This window comes from Manis javanica, chromosome X (genome assembly GCF_040802235.1).
Source record: "Manis javanica isolate MJ-LG chromosome X, MJ_LKY, whole genome shotgun sequence".
Lineage (NCBI taxonomy): Eukaryota > Metazoa > Chordata > Mammalia > Pholidota > Manidae > Manis > Manis javanica.
The window spans coordinates 57,332,701-57,355,922 of NC_133174.1; the positions used below are offsets into that span (position 1 = coordinate 57,332,701).

Genomic DNA, 23,222 nt, shown 5'->3' on the forward strand with positions numbered 1-23,222 from the left:
AAGACACAGAATCACTACTAAAAATCAACTGTATTCCCATATACTAGCAATTAACAATCAGAAATTGACATTTTAAAAATATCTTTAATAATAGCATCAAAATATGAAATAATATTAAGACATAAGTTTTCCCCAACTTGATATATTCCAATTGTTTTTTTTGAGAAATAGAGAAATAGGCAATCTGATTACAAAATTTATCTGGAAAGTCAAAGGACATAGAATATCCAAAACAAGTAAGAGAACAAACTTGGAGAACTTATGCTACCTGATCTCCAGTCTTATTAGAAAGTGACAGTAATCAAGACATAGTGTTCTTAATATAAGTGTAGATAGTAGATAAAGGAACAGAATAGTGAGTCCAGAAATAAAACCACACATATACATGTGGTCAATTGATCTTTGACAAAGGTATAAAGCAATTCAATGGAAAAGGCTTAGTCTTTCTAATAAAAATAGTGCTAGAATATTTGGACATCATTATTAAATGACCCAAAATGGATCCTAACCCTAAATGTAAATTCCAAAACTATCACACAGTTTTTTTGACATGACACCCAAAAAATGATTCATAAAAGAAAAAAATTGATAAATGGAACATCAAAATTAAGAACTCTGTTCTTTATAGGACAATTAAAGGACAAGACATAGATTGGAAGAAGAATATTTGTAAATTATGTGTCTTATAAAGAACTTGTATCCAGAATATATAATGAATTATTAAAATTCAATAATAAGAAACAACTCAATTTTTAAAAATGGGTGAAAGATTTGAACAGATACTTTACCAAAGAATATAAATGAAAAGATGCTCAACATCATTAGTCATTAGGGAAAAGCAAATTTAAAACCACAATGAGAATACTACTACACACCTGTTAGAATAGCTAAACTTAAAAAGACTTACCATACCACGTTTTGATAAGGATATAAGAAACTGAAACTCTCTTACACTCTTGGTGGGAATAAAATGGTAAATCCACCTCTGAAAACAGTTTGGCAGTTTCTCATAACATATACTTACCATATAGCCCAACAGTTCCCCTCCTAGTTATGTCCTAAGAGAAATGATGGCATATGTCCATACAAAGATTTGTACACCACTGTCCATAACAGTTTTATTTGTAGTAACTAAAACCTGGAAACAACCCATTATGTCCATCAACAGGTAAATGGATAAAAAACTCATCCATGCAGTGGAATACTACTTACCAATAAAGAGGAATGAACTGCTGATACATGTTATAGCATGGATGAATCTCAAAATAATTAGGCTGAGTGAAAGAAGCCAGACAAAAAAAGAGTACACATTGTATGATTCTATTTATATGAAATTCTACAAAATGAAAACTAGTTTATAGTGACAGAAAGCAGACCAGTGCCTGGGAATGCAGAAGCCATCGGAGACAGGGCTGGGTGGGAAGAAGGGATTACAAAGGAGTATGAGGAAACTGGGGGTTGGTGGGTATTTTCATGTTTTGATTGTGATGATGGTTCCACAGTTGTACATATATATATGTCAAAACTTAAGTTTTACACTTAAATATGTGCAGGTTATTTTATCCTTACAAAGACATGGAAAGTAATCTCTGTGGCTGGGAATGAAGCTAGTTGTAACTTAATCCATAGTTTGTGTTTATATCGATAGTTATAGGAGAAAGGAAGTAGATTTTGTGGCAGGAGCTGAGGGAAAAAGGCAGGTTGAATAACAGACAGGGGCTATCCTTAGATGGCCCTTTGGCTGCACTCTTTTTCAGGTGAGGATTCTCAAAGGCTGGGTTGAGTTTAGTAATGCAAAAGATTAATCTTTCAAGGTTCCTAGTTGATTTTGAAGTAGCCAAGTAGTACATGCATGTGTTTTTTAAAAATATGAACTATGTACATAAAGGTGTATAATGTATACAATATTTCACTGCTGCAACCCTCCCTGCCCCAAGTCCTAATCCTCTGAGATTATTATCTTTAATTCTATTAACGGTTTCTGTTTAGTTCTTCTGGTGATTGCTTCCTTATATAGTGCTATTACTATATATGCTTATCCACTGTTTGAGTGTTCAAAGACTAAAGCCATCTTTCCATGGAGCAACAGAGAATTAGATCTCATAGATTTCATCTCTGATTTATCTATTTTAGACTTTATCTATTAATTTTCTGCTGTGATAAATAAGGCCTCAATTATTCTACCTTGAGTCCCAGTGTAGTTATGCTTTGGAGTACCTCTGTTTGTTTGAGAAATATACTTAGACCTTTATTTCTTGTTCCATAAATTACAGACAACATCTCTTAACTCTGTTTGTAAGATGAGTCCATTAGTTCCCTGGTTTTCTCTTTCCCTTTCATCCTTTCTACCCACTAACTCTTGTCATTGCACTTTTACTTTTCACATTGCCAAGAAGGATAACATTTGTTATGTTTTGCTCTTTACTATAACTAATTATCTCTGTAATTAAGAACCTGTGCTTTTGTATATTGGTTATTTCTGAAAGTTTAAAATAAGTGTGCATTGTTTATATTATTGTGGCTATTTAAAATTTTTCTCTCTTCTGTCAAGTGTTATGAAAACATTAATATTTCTTAATTCATATAACATTTTGGTTTTTTTCTGGATTTTCTAATTGCCTTTGTTTTTTTCTCACATTGTCTGCAGCATCCATAATTTCTTTAATTTCTTAAAGGAGGATAAAATCTTGAGATCCCTCCCCCACCTACTGTTTCTTGGATGCCTTTCCGGAAGCCCTCCTTGCTTTCTTTGGGACTGAATGTTCCTTAGGCCTGTTGTGCAGCTGTCATCCTTCAACTTAATTTTGTTAGTCTAGTTTTAGATCCACTGTTTCCAGAATCCAGTGTTTATCTCTACCTTTCTTTACCCACCTCATTTTGCTGGAGCATATTCCTAAGTAATTTCCTAGGAAAGGGGTAAAAGGTGAACTTTGAGTCTTTGAAATCTGGAAATATCTTTCCTTTATGTGGGTAAAATTGTAACATTTCCAGAATATCTCACCTGGCTTTAGTACATCTATATATCAATAGGCGTTCAGAGGTGGAAAGAAGTATGGCTTTAGTACATTTACATCATTCCTCAGGAGTGGAGAGAAGTTCATCTCCATATCAATGGGTAAATACTTGGGCAAGGAGGGCTTATCTGTACCTGAGAGGTGAGGGGGAGGGCCGGTTTTGCAGCTGCTGGAGCAGGAGAGACGGCTGGACTGCAGTTTTGTAAGCAATAAATGGGTTTTAAACTTTATTTCTACCTTTGACTGATTTTGGTTTTTAGAGGTATTTTGCCCCAGGATTTCCTTTCCCCGGACTTACACCACCTAGGAAGCAGAATTTAGTGACTGCTTTTACTCTGTGTGAAAAATGTTCGTTGTGTTTAGCTTCCGTGTTTAGCTTTACTACACAATTTCAGTCATCACCAGACATATTTACAACAAGGAATGGCAGTCTCTAGCACTCACACTGAAGATGCCCAAGGTGCCAATTTCCTTTGGCATTGGGGCTGATTACTGCCACCTCTCCCCCAACCCTGCTGGGGACAGCTCCCATGGGATATTGTGATCAATGTTAAGTGTTCTTGTTTACTCTCTCTCAGGAGCTGGCACACTCTGGTCAGCAACCAGAACATACTGTGCTTCCCTTCTTGTCACACTCCTTTTAAAGCCTTGCTACCTCCTGTTGTGCTATCATTTCACTACAGAGCAACTCAGGATTATTTGCATGTTGTTTGTGTGTGTTAAGGATAGTGTATAGCTCAGTGTCCTCCATGTAGTAAGCACTTAGTGTTTGTTCAGCAGATGACAACACTCTGAGTGACCCTCTCCAGACCTTTGGTTGAAAATCAGAGCATGTTGAGTCAAGGGTTCTTCTAGGATTGGAAGTATGTTTAATGTTAGCTTCTGTATTCATTTTATATTCATGACCTACCCATCAAACTAGTTTGGACAGCTGTACTTCACTCATTGGTACTGGGCTGGTCACATCTTGCTATGGTGGAATCTCTTGGAGATTTTGTTAAATATCTCAGGGTATAAATGCTTTCATTTTATTTTATTTGAAGGTCTCAGCAGATTTCTGGTGAGTGATGGTAGTGGTTGCAATAAGAAAACTGATTTATTCAGGAACACTGAAAAAGAGATCTTTTAAAAAATTAGGTGATTTGCCAATTTGAGAAAGCCTGGTAGGTAACTTCCTCCTCTTGAGAGAGATAAAGTACCAACTTCTATAACAGATTTAATTCTGAAAATGACAGACTAAAAAGTGAAAAACACTAGCTGTGTGAGAGCCTTATTTTACCAGTGTGGCAGAAAAGACAGCCTTTTAGTCTCCAGATAAGGAACGAGTTGGGGAATGAACAGTACAGCAGTTCCTCAAAATGGGGTTCAAGGACCATCTGCATCAGAATCCTGTAATGAACAAGTTGAATAGGCATATTCCAAGGTCCCACCTCAGTGTACTAAATCTAAATTGGGGGAGGACAAGGCGTAGGACTCTACCATTTTAACACTCGTGCCTCGTGATGCTGATGCACACCAAAGTTATGAGTCACGGACCTACGGAGCATCTCATTTTTAAGATCTCTTTGATTTGTTTACTGCCAGTAGAGTAATGAATCCTTAGTCAACCTTTCCATGGTTCATCCTAATAAATGAAGTCCAATGAGGGTCAAATAATATCCTATTATTTGATGTAAATTAGGGTTTAAGAATGGATTACTAATAGTCCTATTATTCTTTCAACAAATATGTATGTTTTAGGGACCTACTATGTGCCAGGCCCAGACCTAGGCCCTCAGTATACAAAAACAGATAAAATGTTCTCTACCTTCAAGAAGCTTATGAGTAATTCCCCAGAAGCATTTAATAAATACAACCAAATACATTAGCCATGAAATGCATAATGAATTAAATTTATTCTATGTCATGGCAAAAAGAAAAAAGTACCCAATAATTCTGTGGGTTTAAATACTAGAAAAGAGATATATTTGTAGTAATATCTGGAAAGTCACTAGCAATCATGAATGTATCCCTCATGTCTCACTGTTAATGAATTGTTTCCAGCTGAGATCCCAGTAATCTGCAGGTGCTATTTACCGTGTAATTTTAGCATAGGAAACAAGGGTGTAATCAGTTAATAAACAGTAAAGAATTCGACTTTTTTTCCATTGAGCAAATGCCTGGCTCTGGCCAACATTCCTGATGCCTCCTGCCTTGTTCAATAAGAAAGAAATATTCGAAGAGAGAAGGTTGTTTTGTTTATATTCTGCAACTTGCCTCTGGAGCCATTCTAATGAATGCAAAAATCAAGCTAGAATTCCAGACTTTTTGTATGAGCAGCCACTGATTTTTGTCTTTACTATTGTATTACACAAAGGATAGTTTTCCCTCCTACCTGTAACTGAGACTCAAATGAGGGCACTGTGAATAAGGATCCTCTTTCAGGTTAAGCAGAGTTTTGTGTTGTTTTCTTTCTTTTTTTATGGAGAAAATACATACTATGTTCAAAGAATTTTCATATCCAAGCAGTCCTCTTCTAATGAACACTTGACTTATGAATGTCCTATGCTCATCAATGGCCTTTCTTAAGGGCTTTTAAGCTACTCCTACTACCTGTGGAAGCTGGAGTTGTTTCTGCTGTCTTCAGGAGTTTGTTTCTCCCTCAGCCTTCCTCCTCTGAGAGCTTAAGTCCTCACAAGCTCCCATATAGGCACTTTAGAACCGTAACTATGTGAACACATTCTGCTGCTGCCACCAGACACAAGGAGGTGCTGGAGGCCCTGCCATAACCATAGTTGTTGAGCTCCTGAGGGAACACAAGGAGTATGAAGGAAATGCTGGAACTGTAGTTTGTGATGGTGGGGAGATTGTGCATTTGGATTTCAAAGTTCCTTTCTCCTAGAACTAGCACTATACTGTAATAACATACCCAGGTAAAAGGGTTTTCTGACAAATTCACCTATGCAGACCATAGCCAGGCATAGAACAAGAAAGAAATGATCTCTAAACCGCCAGAGAAAAAGCACCTTCCTATTTGGAAAAGCCAATAGACTGCCCATTAATTCTGTTTGTACATAATTCTAATTAGTTTTAACAAGATGTCAAGACTATAGTAGGTTATAAGCAGCACATTTGAAGGGACTGGAAAAGATGTTACAGGTAGATGAAGTAAAATCTAAAAGTTGACAGCCAGAAGAGGGACAAAAAAAATCAGTGTCGTGAAGATTCAGAGCACTGGAACTCTCATACATTGCTGATGGGAGCATAAAATGGTACAGTTCCTCTGGAAAGCTTGGCAGTTCCTTACAACAAATACTTACCACATAACCCAGATGTTCCACCTGTAGCTGTTTACTCAAGGAAAATGAAAACATATGTCCCCGGGAAGATTCATACATGAGTGTTCATATCAGCTTTATTCATAATAGCCCCAGACTGGAAATAGTTTGAATGTGCCTCAACAGGTGAATGCATTAAAAAATTGTGGTATATACACATAGTAAAATAACACTCAGCAATAAAAAGGAATGAACTACTGATAACCACAACATGGATGAATCTCATCAACATCTTGAATGACAGAAACAACAGAGAAATCATACAATCATATTGTATGATTCCATTTATTTAAAGAATGGGAAAATCTAAGCATGGTGATAGAAATCAGAACAATGGTTGCCAAGTGTGGAGGGTAGGACAGAACAACAACTGGAAAGGGCACAAAGGGAAAATTCTGGGGTGACAGAAATGTTCTATATCTTTATTTTGGTTGTGGTTACAAAGGTGTGTACATTTTTCAAAATTCTTCAAACTATATGCTTAAAAATTGTGCATTTTATTTTATGTAAATTATAGCTCAAATTTTTGTAAGGTACAAAATTATAGCTCAGTAAATTTCATCAGGTACAAAAATTTACAAAGGAGAAAAAATGCTTCAGAGAATCCCCCTGCTACAGGATAAGGTCTAAATTCCTTAACATGAAATGGCCCTTATTTAATATCTTTTGGTTCATTCCTTACCATTCCTCCCCACCTACCTCTTACTCTAAACTACTTGTATTTCCAAAAACTGCTATTCTCTCTCTTTTTAAAGATTTGAACCTTTAAACACAATGATCTGTTTACCTGGAATTCCTTTTGGCGTTCCCATTCATCACTAAATCTTTGACATCCTTCAGGACTCACAGAGGTAGCACCTCCTCCAAGAAGCCTTATCCACTCCCAGTCTGTGTGAGGTGCTTTTCCCCTTGCTCCCAGAGAACCTTATGCTTCTCTCTAACAAAGCATTGCTTTGTAATTCAATTGTTGTTTTTTTAAAAAACCCTCAAAACCATAGTGGACTATGACCATTTAGTTTACAGACAAATAGTCTTCTACATATTCAGTAAGCCCTGAGGTAAATCATATATTGTAGACTAATTTCTATCCAAAATAGCTGAAGTAAGTTTCAGCACTCAAAGTTATCAAGAAAACTCTTCTATCTAGAATGACTTGTTCTTCTAGAGTTGCAAATGATTGTGCTTTTGTTGTAAATAGCAGTTCAGGCTTATATTATTAGTGGTATGATAATTTATTTATATTGTGATTTAACTAACTTTCTGTGAGCTTGACCCAGAAACCTAGCTAGACCTTGATTCTATGGGAAAATGCATTTTACATTCCAGTCAAGTGACTCAAAAATACTGCCCAGTTGAATCATGTGCAATAGTTGATAGTCAACCATTTTTTTACATACAAAATGGCACTTTCATATAGGTCAGTGTAAATGGTTTTAAATACAACCCTATAACAAGTTTTAAATTCAACTCTGTGGCAGTCTATGTACTGAAGATTGCCTATACATTCATTTATTAATTTTATATTTAATACATGAATATATTCTGCAAGATACTAATCTTGTACATTAAGGCTATTGGGTATGTACTGAGTAAAGTACTGTTCTAAGCAAACAGTGAATCACAGAATTTTGAAGAAAGTGTATAGAATGTTAAAGCCTTCTTGAGTCCTACCCATTTTTCTTCCAAATTAATCAGAGATGCAGCAGATATGAGCATTTGGAATTTTTATTTTTTGAACTTACACTAGGATGAAAATGCAGATTCATTTATTCATTTTTAACCCCAAACTATCTAGTCTATTTTGAAGACTAATTTTAATAATAGTAATAGCTAACATTTACTGAGTGCTTATTATTACATTCTGAGTACTGTGCTTACCCTATAACTACTTACTGAGTAAAGTACTGTTATTATCCGTATTTACTTGCCCAAGGTTACACAGCTATAATTGGTCAAGTCAGGATTAGAATCACTCTCAATCCTGGTACTCTGTTCACTATTTACCTCAAGCACTTTTCTTAAGCACAAAGAAGCACTCATGCTGAAGGATTGTGATTCAGTTCAACAAGCATATATTTAAACTGTGATTATCATTAGTGAAACCAGACCCATTCACATATAAAACATACTGTATTATGAAGAGAGGTTATCAGAAGAGGACCAAGTACCAAAATGAGTATGTTAGACCACAAGTACTGGAGAAGTCTAGGAAAGGGAGAGAATAACTACACTTTGTCATAACTAACTACCAGAAGAGCATTGACATGAGTGGTACCATCTAGTCATAAATGGATACAGAGCATTCTGGGAACAAACCAAAAGTTCAGTATAAATAAGAATAGTGGGAAAACCATAAATGTTGTATAAGAACATAGATGAAATTCAAGAAGGAGTAGCAAACCCAAGTCTAATTCTTGGGCAGACATCAGTGCTTTGCGAGAGAAATTAGAAATCCATGACTGGGCTCTCTGAACCCCAGAACCATATGGAGAAATGGGTCTTATAGGATCACTCATTAGATATTTGTGCATAAGAAAGGGAATTCAGAGATTAACCAAAACTTTTTGCCTATATGATTGGAATAATAATGGTATAAAAAATAAAAGAATGTTTTATTAGAGAAGAACATGGGCTTGGGCTTTAGATACACTGAATTTAAAGTGAAGGTAGACTGCCTGCAGAAAGCTGTTTTTTCATTTGACTGTGGTTGACCAAGGTCAAACTTTGACTCATTTACTTACTGTTTTTACAGATGGCCCTTCTGAATTTCTTCTTCCCAAAAGAAAAGTCATACTCTGAAGTGGAAAGTAGGCATGTTCGTCGCAATAAAAGAAGCAAAAACAGTGAAGGAGCAGATGGTAAGTCTACTTGGGTGATTCTTTATCACATCTCAATTAATCAGAGTACCCTCCTGAAAACTACCTTCTCAAGTGTGCTTCACCATCTCATTTATTGTCCAAGGCCCAAGGTCACAGAAGAAGGTTTTTCCAGCATAGCCTTCCATTCACCCTTTCACTTAGAACTGACTATAGAAGGATCCTCTCTCCTCCAACACTAGATGCCTTCAGCCCTTTCACAGTATGTCGAAGAGCCATGGTAGCATTTGGATCTCTCAAGACCATCCTCCCATAAGGACATCATCTGTCCTGGGGATATCCCATATCTACTAAGCCACCAAGAAGATTCAGTATTACTCTTGGAATTGACAGAGTGTTGTGCCATTATGGCACTTGCATGATGTGTTAATTCCAATGATATCATGTCAATGTTGGTACCAGCTACCATGGTCAAATGTGAACTAGAGCTTCTAGACCTCATCTGTAAGTTCCTTGAGGTCAGAGATTCATTTCTCTTCATGTAATTCCAGAATATAACTCAGTATTTAGCAAATTGTTGGTGTTGGTAATATAAGCTGATGATGTTGATCGCCCCTTCAGCTAGGTTATGAGGTGCCATGAAAACCATAGAGGGTGAAATAGATTGGAGTTAACTAGCCATGCATTTTGTGAAGTATAACAAAATGTTAAGCTATCTCCTGGGCAGTCTTTGAATTGCTGTATTTCAATATCCTTTTGTCAATTGACAGAATGCTACCTCTCCAGCACAGGAGTTTGTAGAAAACGTCGCTCTGGGCTGCTGCAGATCCATCTGTATTCAAAGATAGCATGTGTCTGGCTACATCTGCCAGATATATGTGCTTTCTGATCTTGTCTCCTTCCCTCTCCCTCTTGATCACAAAGTCACAAAGAAATATGACTTTATAAAGATGAAAATGAGATTTTTAAGCTGACAATTGTCAATGTGCCTAAGGGCCAGCCAGTGGTGGAATCAGTTCCAGAAGGCATGAGCTATTGAGGAAATGGAGTCAGGACATTGTCAGTAGTGGAAAGAAGAAGTAGAACTGGATGACGTCTGAAAAAGAGCTCAGAACAAGGGCCCTGTAATAAAGAGAGAGAGAGAGAGAGAGAGAGAGTGTCAGAGAAATAAGATAAGTAGGGTGTTCTAGACAATGGAGGTGGCAGCAGCATTGAGCCCTTGAATGGAAAACTGTACCAGTGGGACCGTTCTGCAGAGCAGACCCCTTGCACACAAGTGATGACCAAACTTAAGCCTAGGAAATGTGATCTGTGAAGTAAAAGGCACCTGTTATCCACACACTGCTTGCAGTCAGTTTCCTAGAAGCCTTCAGAAGGCTATGTGGAAACTGAGAATGAATGTTCCCTTTCCTCTCCTAATCATCTCACCCTCTGATGCATGTAGGTCTTTCCACCCTTGACTCTTCCCTTGAGGCTACTCCCAGTACCATCAACTCTTTCATATTCTCTGTTTACTAAGAAGGAGAGGAGCGAGGTGGTAAGAGCAATATCACCTTCTGCAGTGAGCATGGTCTTCCAAGTGGGAAGGCTAATTGCCTCTAAAGTTTACCTCTTTATCTGGCCTCCAAAATTTTCTCTTAAAGAAGTCATCTTCTTTCTCTCTTTCAAACCACTTTATCTGGATATGGCTACCAACCTCTGTGTTACTGATTTTCCTTACAGTGTTTATTCTGTTTTGATACAAAATAGTTTTTCTCTCTGGTCAAGGTCAGAGCTTTTCTTATTAATTTTTAGCACTTCTTAATTTGGTTTCTTCCTGGACTTATACTCTAGTCACTCACTAGACTCTAGTCACTTTGTGCCATTGCCAAATTTCTTTTGTAATCCCAGATATTTTTCTTTAATCAATATAGCTGGGAGGAATCCAAGAACCCCTTAGAGTTCAGAGTACAGAATGTCTGGGGATCCTGAGATTTGATTATATTTATAGACTTTCACCTGGGAGGCTATAGAACTACTTCTTTAGATGTGGTGGGTGCTTCAGTGAGTTAAAGGGTAATGAGCAATCCAAATCTCCTTTACTTTGGAACCATGCCTGTTACTCTGCTGAGTTTATGCTATATTTATTCAATATTTTCATCAAATATTTACTGAGAATATATAGAAACTTATATAACACTACAGTGGAAATACCATCAGGATATTTGTGTTTGTTTTGTTTACTTTTACATCCCCATTGCCTAGAAAAGGACCTGGCACATAGTAGAACCTCAAATATTTCTTTTTGCCCTCAAAAAGCTTAAATTCCAGTATAAAAAGACAGATAATAAACAAAATTAGGGGTGATAAGTGTTGTGGAGAAAAATACAGGCATAACAAGAGGGGGGAGGAAATGGAGGGGTGCTGTAAAGTGATTGGGAATGTCCCTCTAATAAGGGAACAATTGAGAAGAGACTTAAATGAAAGTGAGCCATATGAATATCTGTGGAGGTGGGGGCAGGGAAAATACAGTTAAAAATGCTCTGCAGCAAAATAATGCTTGGTATGTTCCAGAAAGATCAGTGTAGCTGGGAGCAGAGTGATCAAGAGGGAAAGGGAAGGAGACAACATCAGGAAGCACAGCCCAGTCTAGAGCATTTGTAGGCCAAGATAAGGACTCTGACTGTTAATACTGTGTGAGATGGGGAACCATTGGAGGATTTTGAACAGAGGAGTGACAGGATCGGACTTATGTTTTAACAGAATCCCTCTGGGTGCTGTATTAAAATAGTTGCAGGAAGAAAGGACAGAAACAGGAAGACCTGTTAGGGCAGTAAAACAATCATCAGGCAAGAGATGATAGTGGTTTAGACCAGGATAAAGGAAGTGTGGGTGGTGAGGAGTGGTCAAATTCTGGATAGATTTTAAAGGAATAGCTGTCAGGGTTTCAGATTGATTAGATTAGGGATATGAGAGACAAAGAGCCAAGAGTAATCCCAGTTTTGGACTTAAGCAACTAGACTAGTAGAATTGCCATTTCTGAGATGTGGAAAAACAGAGGAGGAGCAGGCTAAAGGGGTGTAAAGAAGGAAGCAAGAATTCTTAGGCACTCTAAGTTTCAGGTGTCTATCATACAACCAAGTAAAAGAGAGCTGGATATATAAGTCTACACTGTATGTCACTGTCTCAGGACAGTGAGCTGATTCTGTTTTATAAAAATAAAGAACATCTCATTGAAGAACTGAGTCAATCTATAAACCATCTGAATAGAGTAAGAGGTAGGATGGGATCCATAAATCACAGTGGGGTGAATTAAGGCCAAAAAAAAACCCCTATCAGGTATTTATTCTAAATCCACAAGTTACATGATATAATAAAAATTTAGCTCTCTGGCTCAGGTTTGCATCACAAGTGTCAAATAAAAAGTTGTTTACTTTGAACATTTAGGAACATGACAGAGATTCCAGGAAGAAAACACTTTTCAAAGGTCAAAAATAGAAATAAGTTTTAAAAGAGAGCAGGAAAATCAGTTTTATTTCCTTGTATAAATTTTTTGATCTGTTACTATCCTTTAATTTCACTTAAATTCCCAAAACTTTATTTTATTGTTATTTAACAAGCCTTCTAGTCCCACCAGAAGAAGTATAAAGATGAGTAGGACCTCAGAGAAGCTTACAGTTTAATGAGGGAGTGATATATTTATAGGCAACAGGTAAAAATGAAACAAAGGTAGGGTGGTGAAAATGGGTCCTGGAATTTTACCTTAAACAGCTCCAGCACATAGAAGACACTGAAATCTTTGTTAAGTGAATCACTGAACAAACAAATGGAAGAGAGGAGTCTAGATTTTCTATCAAGGAACTATAGATATTAAACTTGATAATCATTAATCTCTGTTGGAAAAAAAAAGTTTTAACAAATGGTTCATTCACTCTTAGGAAAAGCAAGGAATGTAGTGATCCTTAGAAGCCTGTGTAGGTTCACCAAGAATAAATAATGCTACAGAAGCCTATATTCCTGTTTTTCACGAGACTAGTTACTAAACTAGTTGATTAAAGGCACAACATAGGCATGGTTCTCTTGCCTTAAAAAGAGTCAGTGGCCACATTCAGCATATATCCAATCTTCCTGACCTAACATTCAAGAAATGATTGGATTCATCTCAGTTTCTCAGTTTGGATTATTCTATAAATGAAACCATTGACTAGGAAGCAGGAGTCCCAAACATAGGGTTAGTTCCCCTCCAATATAAATCTTGGCACTTTATAACTTCAACTCTCAGAAAATATAAGTGAGTCTTTTCCTTTACTACATCTTTACCTTAAATTCACTACTCCTGTTTTGAGTCAGCCAAAAGTAGTGGATCCAGGTTTTAAGTTCATTTTTGCTCATTATATGAGGACTTTAGTTGTGTTGATCTGCAACAAAAGCATGATCACTTCATTGTAGGTGTTGTGAGTGACAACAGCTCCAAAAATCTGTGCCAAAATTTCCTGTTGAGACCCATCCTTGTGATGTGTTTCTGAAGTAATAATAGCTCTATATGGCTTGCTTGGTCATCTCTTACAGGATATTCCAGAAATCTGCAGAACCTTATTTTCTAGTTAGAATGAAATATAGAATATATTCAGAGGGCCATGAGGTCTTAGAATTAGAAAACATGAATCTGGAATTCCCATGGAGGTAGTTTCCATTTTTTATAAATGTTATTGTGAAATAATCTGTCCTCTTCCTGTAGAAGCATTTTTAGGAATCAATCAAAATATTAATATCCCTCCACATGCACCTTCCCTCCATGTTTCTGTCCTAGTAAAAGAATAAAAACAAAAGGTACTAGGCTGAATCACAATTTCTGGATCCCAATCTTGATGTCACTGACACCTTAGCAGCCATGTGACTTCGGAGGAGTGACATTCCTCTGAACCTCAGTTACCTTACCTATAAAATGGGGATAATTAACCTGCTTACTGCATGCAGTTGTAATGATCGAAGTGTTAATGTATGTAAAAATGCTTCAGAAATTATTAACTGCTGTTAGTATGTTGTCTCCAGAAAATGAACATAATAGCATGATCTCCCAGACATTTTAGAAACTCATATTACCATAATAATTTCTGCAAAGATACTCTTTCAGCCAGATTGCCCTTTTTTGAGCTCACTGATGCTATCTAAGCCCATAGAAAGAAGACTCCAAGCCTCAAACTATGGCCTCTAACTAGCTCATCACAACAAATGATCACGTGTTCCATCCCGTGTCACTCTGTTACTCTGTCTGGCTGTGTATATGTGTCCTTTTTTTGTCAGTATCTCTTTGTAGTTTACTTTGGGACTGATGAAAAATAGTATTCATTTTTGCTATTATAAAAGAGTAAAGGGGAAAACCAAATAAAATTAAAATATAATTGAAATATATCCTCTTTCCTTTATTTCTTAAAAATAATAATGGAACAGGTCATGGCTACCACTAAATTGATACAGATGACATAAAAGGCTATGGCTTCAAAGAAACACTTTATACCTATACAAATGTTAGCTATGATTAAGAAGAACCTTCATTCTAGTATTGCTCATGTATTTATTGCTTTTCAGTGACTCATCACTATGTTATTATCAAATGAGAGAAACTAAAATCGTTTTGAGAGCTGATAGTCTCAGGGGCTTGTTTACAAAACAAAATTAAAACTTTTTAGGGTTTACCATGTGTATAGACTTAAAGAAGATTGCTGATTTCATTTGTAGAGTCCCCAAGGTTGTCTACTTGTCATGGAAACCAACAGCTTAAGTGCCCATAGCAGAACAGTCTGGAAAGTGGCTTTATATCAAATAAGACATTAAGTAAATGAAAATGTCTTTCCTTGTTCATACTCCACATGCCCTTTAAAACTATATTTTCATTCATGGAACTAGCCCTGCAGTGAATGATCTCACAGCTTTCACCACTGACACTTGTTTAACAAACATTTTTAGAATACTAACTACTTGTAAGACATCGTACTAGACTTTGTAGTTAGTATACCCACCAAACTCCTAAGTCCTAAAGTGAACTGGGTATAGAGGTTAAAGATTAGGCTTCTTAAAAATATTCACGAGATCTTTTTACATTACAACAATAACATGTACTCATTATAACAAACATATGCAATATAGCATCATATAAGATAAAGTATAAATATGTCTGCCTCCCACTAGAAAAATGCTGTAAAGGTAAGATCCCTGAAGAATATCTTACTTGCCTAAAGGACATCACAGGCCCAGCTGACCTGAGGTTCTCTAAAGGTACTTCTGGTCTATCTCACTGTCACTTAAATTCCTTCTAGTTATTTGTTTCTCAATGTTAGGAAGAGTGATGAATTCTAAGCCAGGAGACCCAGGTTCTAGTACCAACCCTGCCATTAGTAGTTATACTGGTAGTATGACCTTGGGCAAGTATTAACTTTACTTCTCTGATCTTAGTTTTTTCTAAAGGTTAGACTAGAATCAGTAATTCTCAACTTGGGTGTAAGAGATTCAAACTCACCTAAGGAGTTTTTTAAGGTATACATACCCTGGAAATTCTGGCCATTCTGCACCCCATTAAGAAAACTACAGTGAGGTAGTACTATTTCTGATGAAATTATATCATATCTCTCAGATGTATTAAGATAAGAAAACAATTGTTGAACTACTAGAATAAATGATCCAATTGTTTCCTTCTAATTCTGTTATAATTTGCTTCTACCTATTCTTAATTTCTATAATATAATGATAATAGCTAAGCTAGTTTTAGCCAATTGAGTGATATCTGGATGATTAAATACTCAGAGTTTCAGTTCAGGTGATTGAGTAGGCATTTTCATTAGCATCCATGCAGAGGCTCAGTAAGGAAAGATTAAGAGCATGCATATGGTTTCAAGAAGTGAACACTAAGGAGCTTAATCTGTTGACTAAGTGGTGAACTGTCAGCTCCCTTTAGAATATGGCTTCTAAATATCACAGACAGATGTCTATGTGTATGCAGAAGACTTCTGTTGACTCTGTAGTGTATTACTTATGCAACCCTGCCTTACTCTTGATCCTACTCCTAGACTTGCAGGGCTTCTTCTATCTCACAGATGAGGAATGGCTGCAGCTTCCTCTTTTTTTTTGTCATTCATTCAGTCAGTAAATGTTTATGAAGTATGTACCAGCTAGTTGTTGAATAAATGTTTACCTGATCAGAACATTAGGGACACAGTGGTGAACAAGAGAAGACCCTGCCCTCATGAAACTCACAGTTGGATGGTTTCAACGCAGAATAGTAAGTGGTATAATAGGGTAAATACAGGATGCAATGGGGCACATCAGCACCTGATCTACACCTGTGAGATTTGGGAAAGTCTCCTAATGCGGGTAACATCTGAGCTGCAACCTGACTGGTGCCAAAAAGTTAGCCAACTAAAGATTTGATGAAAGGGTAAACCAGAAAAAAAGGATATAGGTGTTAGAAAGCTTAAAGTAAAGGAGAGCTTGGCTCATTTGAAGAACCAAAAGAAATTTGTATGGTTAGTATAGATTTCTAAAGGTTAAATGATAAAAAAGCTGAGCTGGCAAACAGGAGACAAATCATGCAGGGCTTTGAAATCCATTTTATAGAGCACAGAAACTATCTAAAGGCATTAGGGAAGCACGGGATCAATGTCAAGAATAAATTATATGGCAAATGTCTTCAAATGCTTAATGCATATACTCTGATTCAGCAATTCCACTTTTACTTCTACAAATACTCACACTTTGAAAATAATTTATCAACTGTATTCTTTGCTGTACTGTTTGTAGTAACAGAGCATTGGAAATAACCCAAATATCCACTATTTAGGAAGTGATTACATAAATGATGATAGATCTATAAGTGGTAGCTGTTGTTGCTCTGGGGAAGAAAACTGAGTGCTTGAGATTGGAGTAGGAAGAGAGTTAATTTCCATCCTTCTGCATCTTTTGAATTTTTTTATCATCTGTATGTACTATTTAAAATAAACAAAAAAGTTTATTTTTAAAATAAATAAAATATGCGTGATATGTCATTTTCTACCCATCACCCAAATGCATTAGCAATAAGTTTATAATATAAAAACATCCTATGCTTGTTAGGAGGAGGGAAAACCCATATATTTGTGGAAAGAATATAAACTGGGATTTTTCCAGCTTTATTGAGGTATAATTGAAAAAAATTGTATATATTTGAAGTATACAATGCAATATTATATATACATATACATTGTGAAATGATTGCCACACTCAAGCTAATGAACATTTCCATCACCTCATATAGCCTTTTTTTATGGTGAGAGCACTTAAAATCTACTCTCTAAGCAAATTTCAGATATAGAGTATTATTAACTATAGTCACCATGCTATACATTAGATCTCCAGAACTTACTCATCCTGCATAACGGAGACTTTATACCCTTTGACCAACACTTCCCTATTTCTCCTACCTACCACCTCCTGGCAACCACCATTTTACTCTCTTCCTCTGTGAGTTTAACTGTTTTAGGTTCACATGTAAATGATATCATGTAGTATTTGTCTTTCTGTTTCTGGCTTATGTTTTGCAGGTTCAAACATGTTCTCATAAATCACAAGATTTCCTTTTTAAGGGTGAATAATATTCCATTGTATGTGTGTGTATCACATTTTCTTTTTATATTCATCTGTTTATGGACACTAAGGTTGTTTCCATATCTTGGCTATTGTGAATAATGCTGCAATGAACATGCAAGTGAAGATACCATTTCAAGATATGAATGTTCTTTCCTTTGTATATATACCCTGAAGTAGCACTACTAGATCATATGGTATTTCTATTTTTAATTTCAGAGGAAACTCCATTCTGTTTTACATAATGACTATACCAATTTACATTCCTACCAACACTGTACAACTGTTACCTTTTCTACACATCCTTGGTAACACTTGTTGTCTCTTGTCTTTTTGGTAATATCCATCCTAACAGATGTGAGATAACATTTCACTGTGGTACTGATTTACATTTCCCTGATGATTAGAGATTTGAAGAACTTCTCATATATCTGCTGGCCATTTGTATGTCTTCTTTGGAAAACTGTCTCATCAGGTCCTTTTCTTATTTTTTAATAAGATTCTTATTATTATTATTGTTACTGTTGAGTTGCATTTCTTACATGTTTTGGATACTAAAATATCTTAAATATGTAAAATGTGTGGTTTGCAAATATTTTTTCCCTTTCCGTATGTTGTCTCTTCATTCTGTTGATTATTTCCTTTCCTGTGCAGAAGCTTTTTAGTTTGATACAATCACACTTGTCTATTTTTGCTCTTGTTGCCTGTGCCCTTGAGGTCATGTCAAAAAAATCATTGCCTAGCCCAATGCCAAGAAGCTTTTTCCTATGTTTTCTTCTAGCAGTTTTACAATTTCAGGTGTATTTTTTTTCTTTTGGTATTGTTAATCTACAATTACATGAGCAACCTTATAGTTAGTAGAATTCTCCCATCATCAAGTCCCCACCACATACCCCATTACAGTCATTGCCCATCAGCATAGTAAGATGCTATAGAATCACTACTTGTCTTCTCTGTGTTGTACAGCCCTCCCCATACAGCCCCCTACATTATGTCTGCTAATTGCAAGGCCTCTTTTCCCACTTATCCGTCCCTTCCCACCAATCCTCACCAGTACTTTTCCCTTTGGTAACTGTTAGTCCATTCTTGGGTTCTGTGAGTCTGCTGCTGTTTTGTTTCTTCAGTTTTTGCTTTGCTCTTATGCATATAGATGAGTGAAATCATTTGATACTTGTCTTTTACTGCCTGACATATTTCACTGAGCATAATACCCTCTAGCTACATCCATGTTGTTGCAAATGGTAGGATTTGTTTTCTTCTTATGGCTGAATAATATTCCATTGTGTATATGTACCACATCTTCTTTATCCATTCATCTACAGATGGACACTTAGGTTTCTTCCATTTCTTGGCTATTATAAATAGTGCTGTGATAAACATAGGGGTGCATATGTCTTTTTCAAACTGGGCTGTTTGTCTTTTCGATGTTGGTCATCCTTACAGATGTGAGGTGATAGCTCATTGTAGTTTTAATTTGCATTTCTCTGATGATGAGCAATGTGCAGCATCTTTTCATGTGCCTGTTGGCCATCTGATTTCTTCTTTGGAGAAGTGTCTGTTCGGGTCCTCTGCCCATTTTCTAATTGGATTATTTACTTTTTGTTTGTTGAGGTGTGTGAGCTCTTTATATATTTTGGATGTCAACACTTTATCAGATATGTCATTTATGAATATATGCTCCCATACTGTAGGATGCCTTTTTTTTCTATTGATGGTGTCCTTTGCTGTACAGAAGCTTTTCAGCTTGATATATTCCCACATCTTCATTTTTACTTTTGTTTCCCTTGCCCAGCAGGTATGTTCATGAAGAAGTTGCTCATATTTATGTCCAAGAGATTTTTGCTAATGTTTTTTTCTAAGGGTTTTATGGTTTCATGACTTACATTCAGGTCTCTGACCCATTTTAAAATTAATTTTGTGTATGGGGATAGACAATGATCCAGTTTCATTCTCTTACACATAGTTGTCCAATTTTGCCAACACCAGCTGTTGAAGAGGCTGTCATTTCCCCACTGTATATCCATGGCTCCTTTATCATATATTAATTGACTGTATATGTTTGGGTTAATGTGTGGACTCTCTGTTCTGTTCCACTGGTCTGTGGGTCTGTTCTTGTGCCAGTACCAAATTCTCTTGATTACTGTGGCTTTGTAGTAGAGCTTAAAGTTGGGAAGCAAGATCCCCCCGTGCTTTTTTTCTTCCTTCCCAGGATTGCTTTGGCTATTCAGAGTCTTTTGTGGTTCCATATGAATTTTAGAACTATTTGTTCCACTTCGTTGAAGAATGTTGGTATTTTGATAGGGATTACATTGAATCTATAGATTGATTTAGGCAGGATGGCCATTTTGACTATTAATTCTTCCTAGCCAAGAGCATGGGATGAGTTTCCATTTGTTAGTGACCTCTTTAATTTCTCTTAAGAGTGTCTTGTAGTTTTCAGGGTATAGGTCTTTCACTTCCATGGATAGGTTTATTCCTATGTATTTTGTTCTTGTTGATGTAATTGTGAATGGAATTGCTTTCCTGATTTTCTTTCTGCTAGCTCATCATTCGTGTATAGGAAAACAACAGATTTCTGTGTATCAATTTTGTATCTTACAGCTTTGCTGAATTCAGATATTAGATCTAGTAGTTTTGGAGTGGAGTCTTTAGGGTCTTATGTGTACAATTTCATGTCATCTGCAAATAGTGACAGTTTGACTTCTTCTTTACCAATCTGGATGCCTTGTATTTCTTTGTTTTGTCTGATTGCTGTGGCTAGGACCTCTAGCACTATGTTGAATAGTAACGAGGAGAGTGGGCATCCCTGTCTTGTTCCCGATCTTAGGTGAAAAGCTTTCAGCTTCTCGCTGTTAACTATGATATTGGCAGTGGGTTTGTCATATATGGCCTTTATTATGTTGCTGTACTTGCCGTCTATACCCATTTTGCTAAGAGTTTTTATTATGAATGGATGTTGAATTTTGTCGAATGCTTTTTCAGCATCTATGGAGATGATCATGTGGTTTTTGTCCTTCTTTTTGTTGATGTGGTGGATGATGTTGATGGATTTTCATATGTTGTACCATCCTTGCATCCCTGAGATGAATCCCACTTGGTCATGGTGTATGATCTTCTTGATGTATTTTTTAATTCTGTTTGCTAATATTTTGTTGAGTATTTTTGCATCTATGTTCATCAGGGATATTAGTCTGTAATTTTCATTTTTTGTGGGCTCTTTGCCTGGTTTTGGTATTAGAATGATGCTGGATTCATAGAATGAGTTTGGAAGTATTCCCTTGTGTTCTATATTTTGGAAAACTTTAAGGAGAATGGGTGTTATGCCTTCTCTATATGTCTGGTAAAATTCAGCAGTGAATCCATCTGGACCAGAATTTTGTTCTTGCGTAGTTTTTTGATTCCCAATACAATTTCTTTGCTGGTAATTGGTCTGTTTCGGTTTTCTGTTTCTTCCTTGGTCAGTCTTGGAAGATTGTATTTTTCTAGGAAGTTGTCCATTTCTTCTAGGTTTTTCAGCTTGTTAGCATATAGATTTTCATAGTATTCTCTAATAATTATTTGTATTCCTCTGGGGTCCATCATGACTTTTCCTTTCTCATTTCTGATTCTGTTGATGTGTGTAGATTTTCTTTTTCTCTTAATGAGTCCTGTTAGGGGCCTATCTATTTTGTATGTTTTCTCGAAGAACCAGCTCTTGTTTTCATTGATTTTATCTATTGTTTTATTCTTCTCAATTTTATTTATTTCTTCTCTGATCTTTATAATGTCTCTCCTTCTACTGCCTTTGGGCCTCATTTATTCTTCTTTTTCCAGTTTCAATAATTGTGACTTTAGAATATTCATTTGGGGTTTTTCTTCCTTCTTGAAATAGGTCTGGATTGCTATATACTTTCCTCTTAGAACTGCCTTCACTGCGTCCCACAGAAGTTGGGGATTTGTGCTATTGTTGTCATTTGTCTCCATATATTGCTGGATCTCTGTTTTACTTTGGTCATTGATGCATTGTTTATTTAGGAGTATGTTGTTAAGCCTCCATGAGTTTGTGAGCCTTTTTGTTTTCTTTGACAATTTATTTGTAGTTTAATATCTTGGTGATCTCAGATGTTGGTTGGTAGAATTTCAGTCTTTTTGAATTTAGTGAGGCTCTTTTTGTGGCCTAGTATGTGGTCTGTTCTGGAAAATATTCCATGTGCACTTGAGAAGAATGTGTATCCTGCTGCTTTTGTGTGTAGAGTTCTGTAGATGTCTGTTAGGTTCATTTTTCCAAGTGTGTTGTTCAGTGCCTCTGTGTCTTTACTTACTTTCTGTCTGGTTGATCTTTCCTTTGGAGTGAGTGGTGTGTTGAATTCTCCTAAAATGAATGTATTGCATTCTATTTCCTCCTTTAATTCTGTTACTATTTGTTTCACATATGTTGGTGCTCCTGTATTGGGTGCATATACGTTTATAATGGTTATATCCTTTTGTTGGACTGACCCCTTTATCATTATGTAATGTCCTTCTTTGTCTCTTGTAATGTTTTTGTTTTGAAGTCTATTTTGTCTGATACAAGTACTGCAACACCTGCTTTTGTCTCCCTGTTGTTTGCATGAAATATGTTTTTCCATCTCTTTACTTTTAGTCTGTGTATATCTTTGGATTTGAGGTGAGTCTCTTGTAAGCAGCATATGGATGAGTCTTGCTTTGTTATCACTTCTGTTACTCTGTGTCTTTTGATTGGTGCATTCAAGTCCCTTTGCATTTAGAGTGATTATCGATAGATATGTACTTATTGCCATTGCAGGCTTTGGATTCATGTTTACCAAAGATTCAAGGGCAGCTTCTTTACTTTCTATCCATCTAACTTTAAACATCTTATTACACTATTATAAACACAGTCTGTTGATCCTTTATTCCTCTCCCTTCTTATTCTTCCTCCTCCATTCTTTATATATTTGTTGTTTTATTCTCTACTCTTTTGTGTTTCTTTGTCTGCTTTTGTGGATAGTTGTTTTTATTTTTTGCCTTGAGTTAGTATTTCTTTGGTCTGCTTTCCTTGGTGTGATTTTATTTTCTCTGTTGACATCTGTTTAGCCTTAGGAGTCCTTCCATCTATATCAGTCCCTTTAAAATATTCTGTAGAGGTGGTTTGTGGGAGGCAAATTCCCTCAACTTTTGTTTCTCTGGAAATTGTTTAATCCCTCCTTCAAATTGAAATGATAATCATTTTGGATGCAGTGTTCTTGGTTCAAGGACCTTCTGTTTCATTGTGTTGCATATATCATGCCATTCTCTTCTGTCCTGCCAGGTTTCTTTTGAGAAGTCTGATGATAGCCTTATGGGTTTTCCTTTGTAGGTGATCTGTTTTCTCTCTCTGGCTGCCTTTAATACTCTTTGCCATTTCAATTATTACATGTCTTGGTGTTATCCTCCTTGTGTCCCTTGTGTTGGGAGATCTTTCTGTTTCCATGGTCTGAGAGACTGCTTCCCCAGCTTGGGGA

At 36.4% G+C, this 23,222-nt stretch overlaps 1 protein-coding gene across 13 annotated transcripts in view; it reads left to right on the forward strand.

The window, feature by feature from the left end:
• EDA (ectodysplasin A) overlaps positions 1–23,222 on the forward strand; it is a 629,675-nt gene that overhangs the window by 407,012 nt on the left and 199,441 nt on the right. For 11 of the 13 annotated variants that reach the window (XM_037003021.2, XM_073228152.1, XM_073228153.1 and 8 more), the window contains one exon: positions 9,084–9,189. In XM_037003021.2, coding sequence (XP_036858916.1) covers positions 9,084–9,189 — 106 coding nt within the window. Of the gene's footprint in view, positions 1–9,083; positions 9,190–9,917; positions 22,640–23,222 lie in introns of those variants that run through there. The other 2 variants (XM_073228159.1, XM_073228161.1) reach the window with 1 other exon arrangement.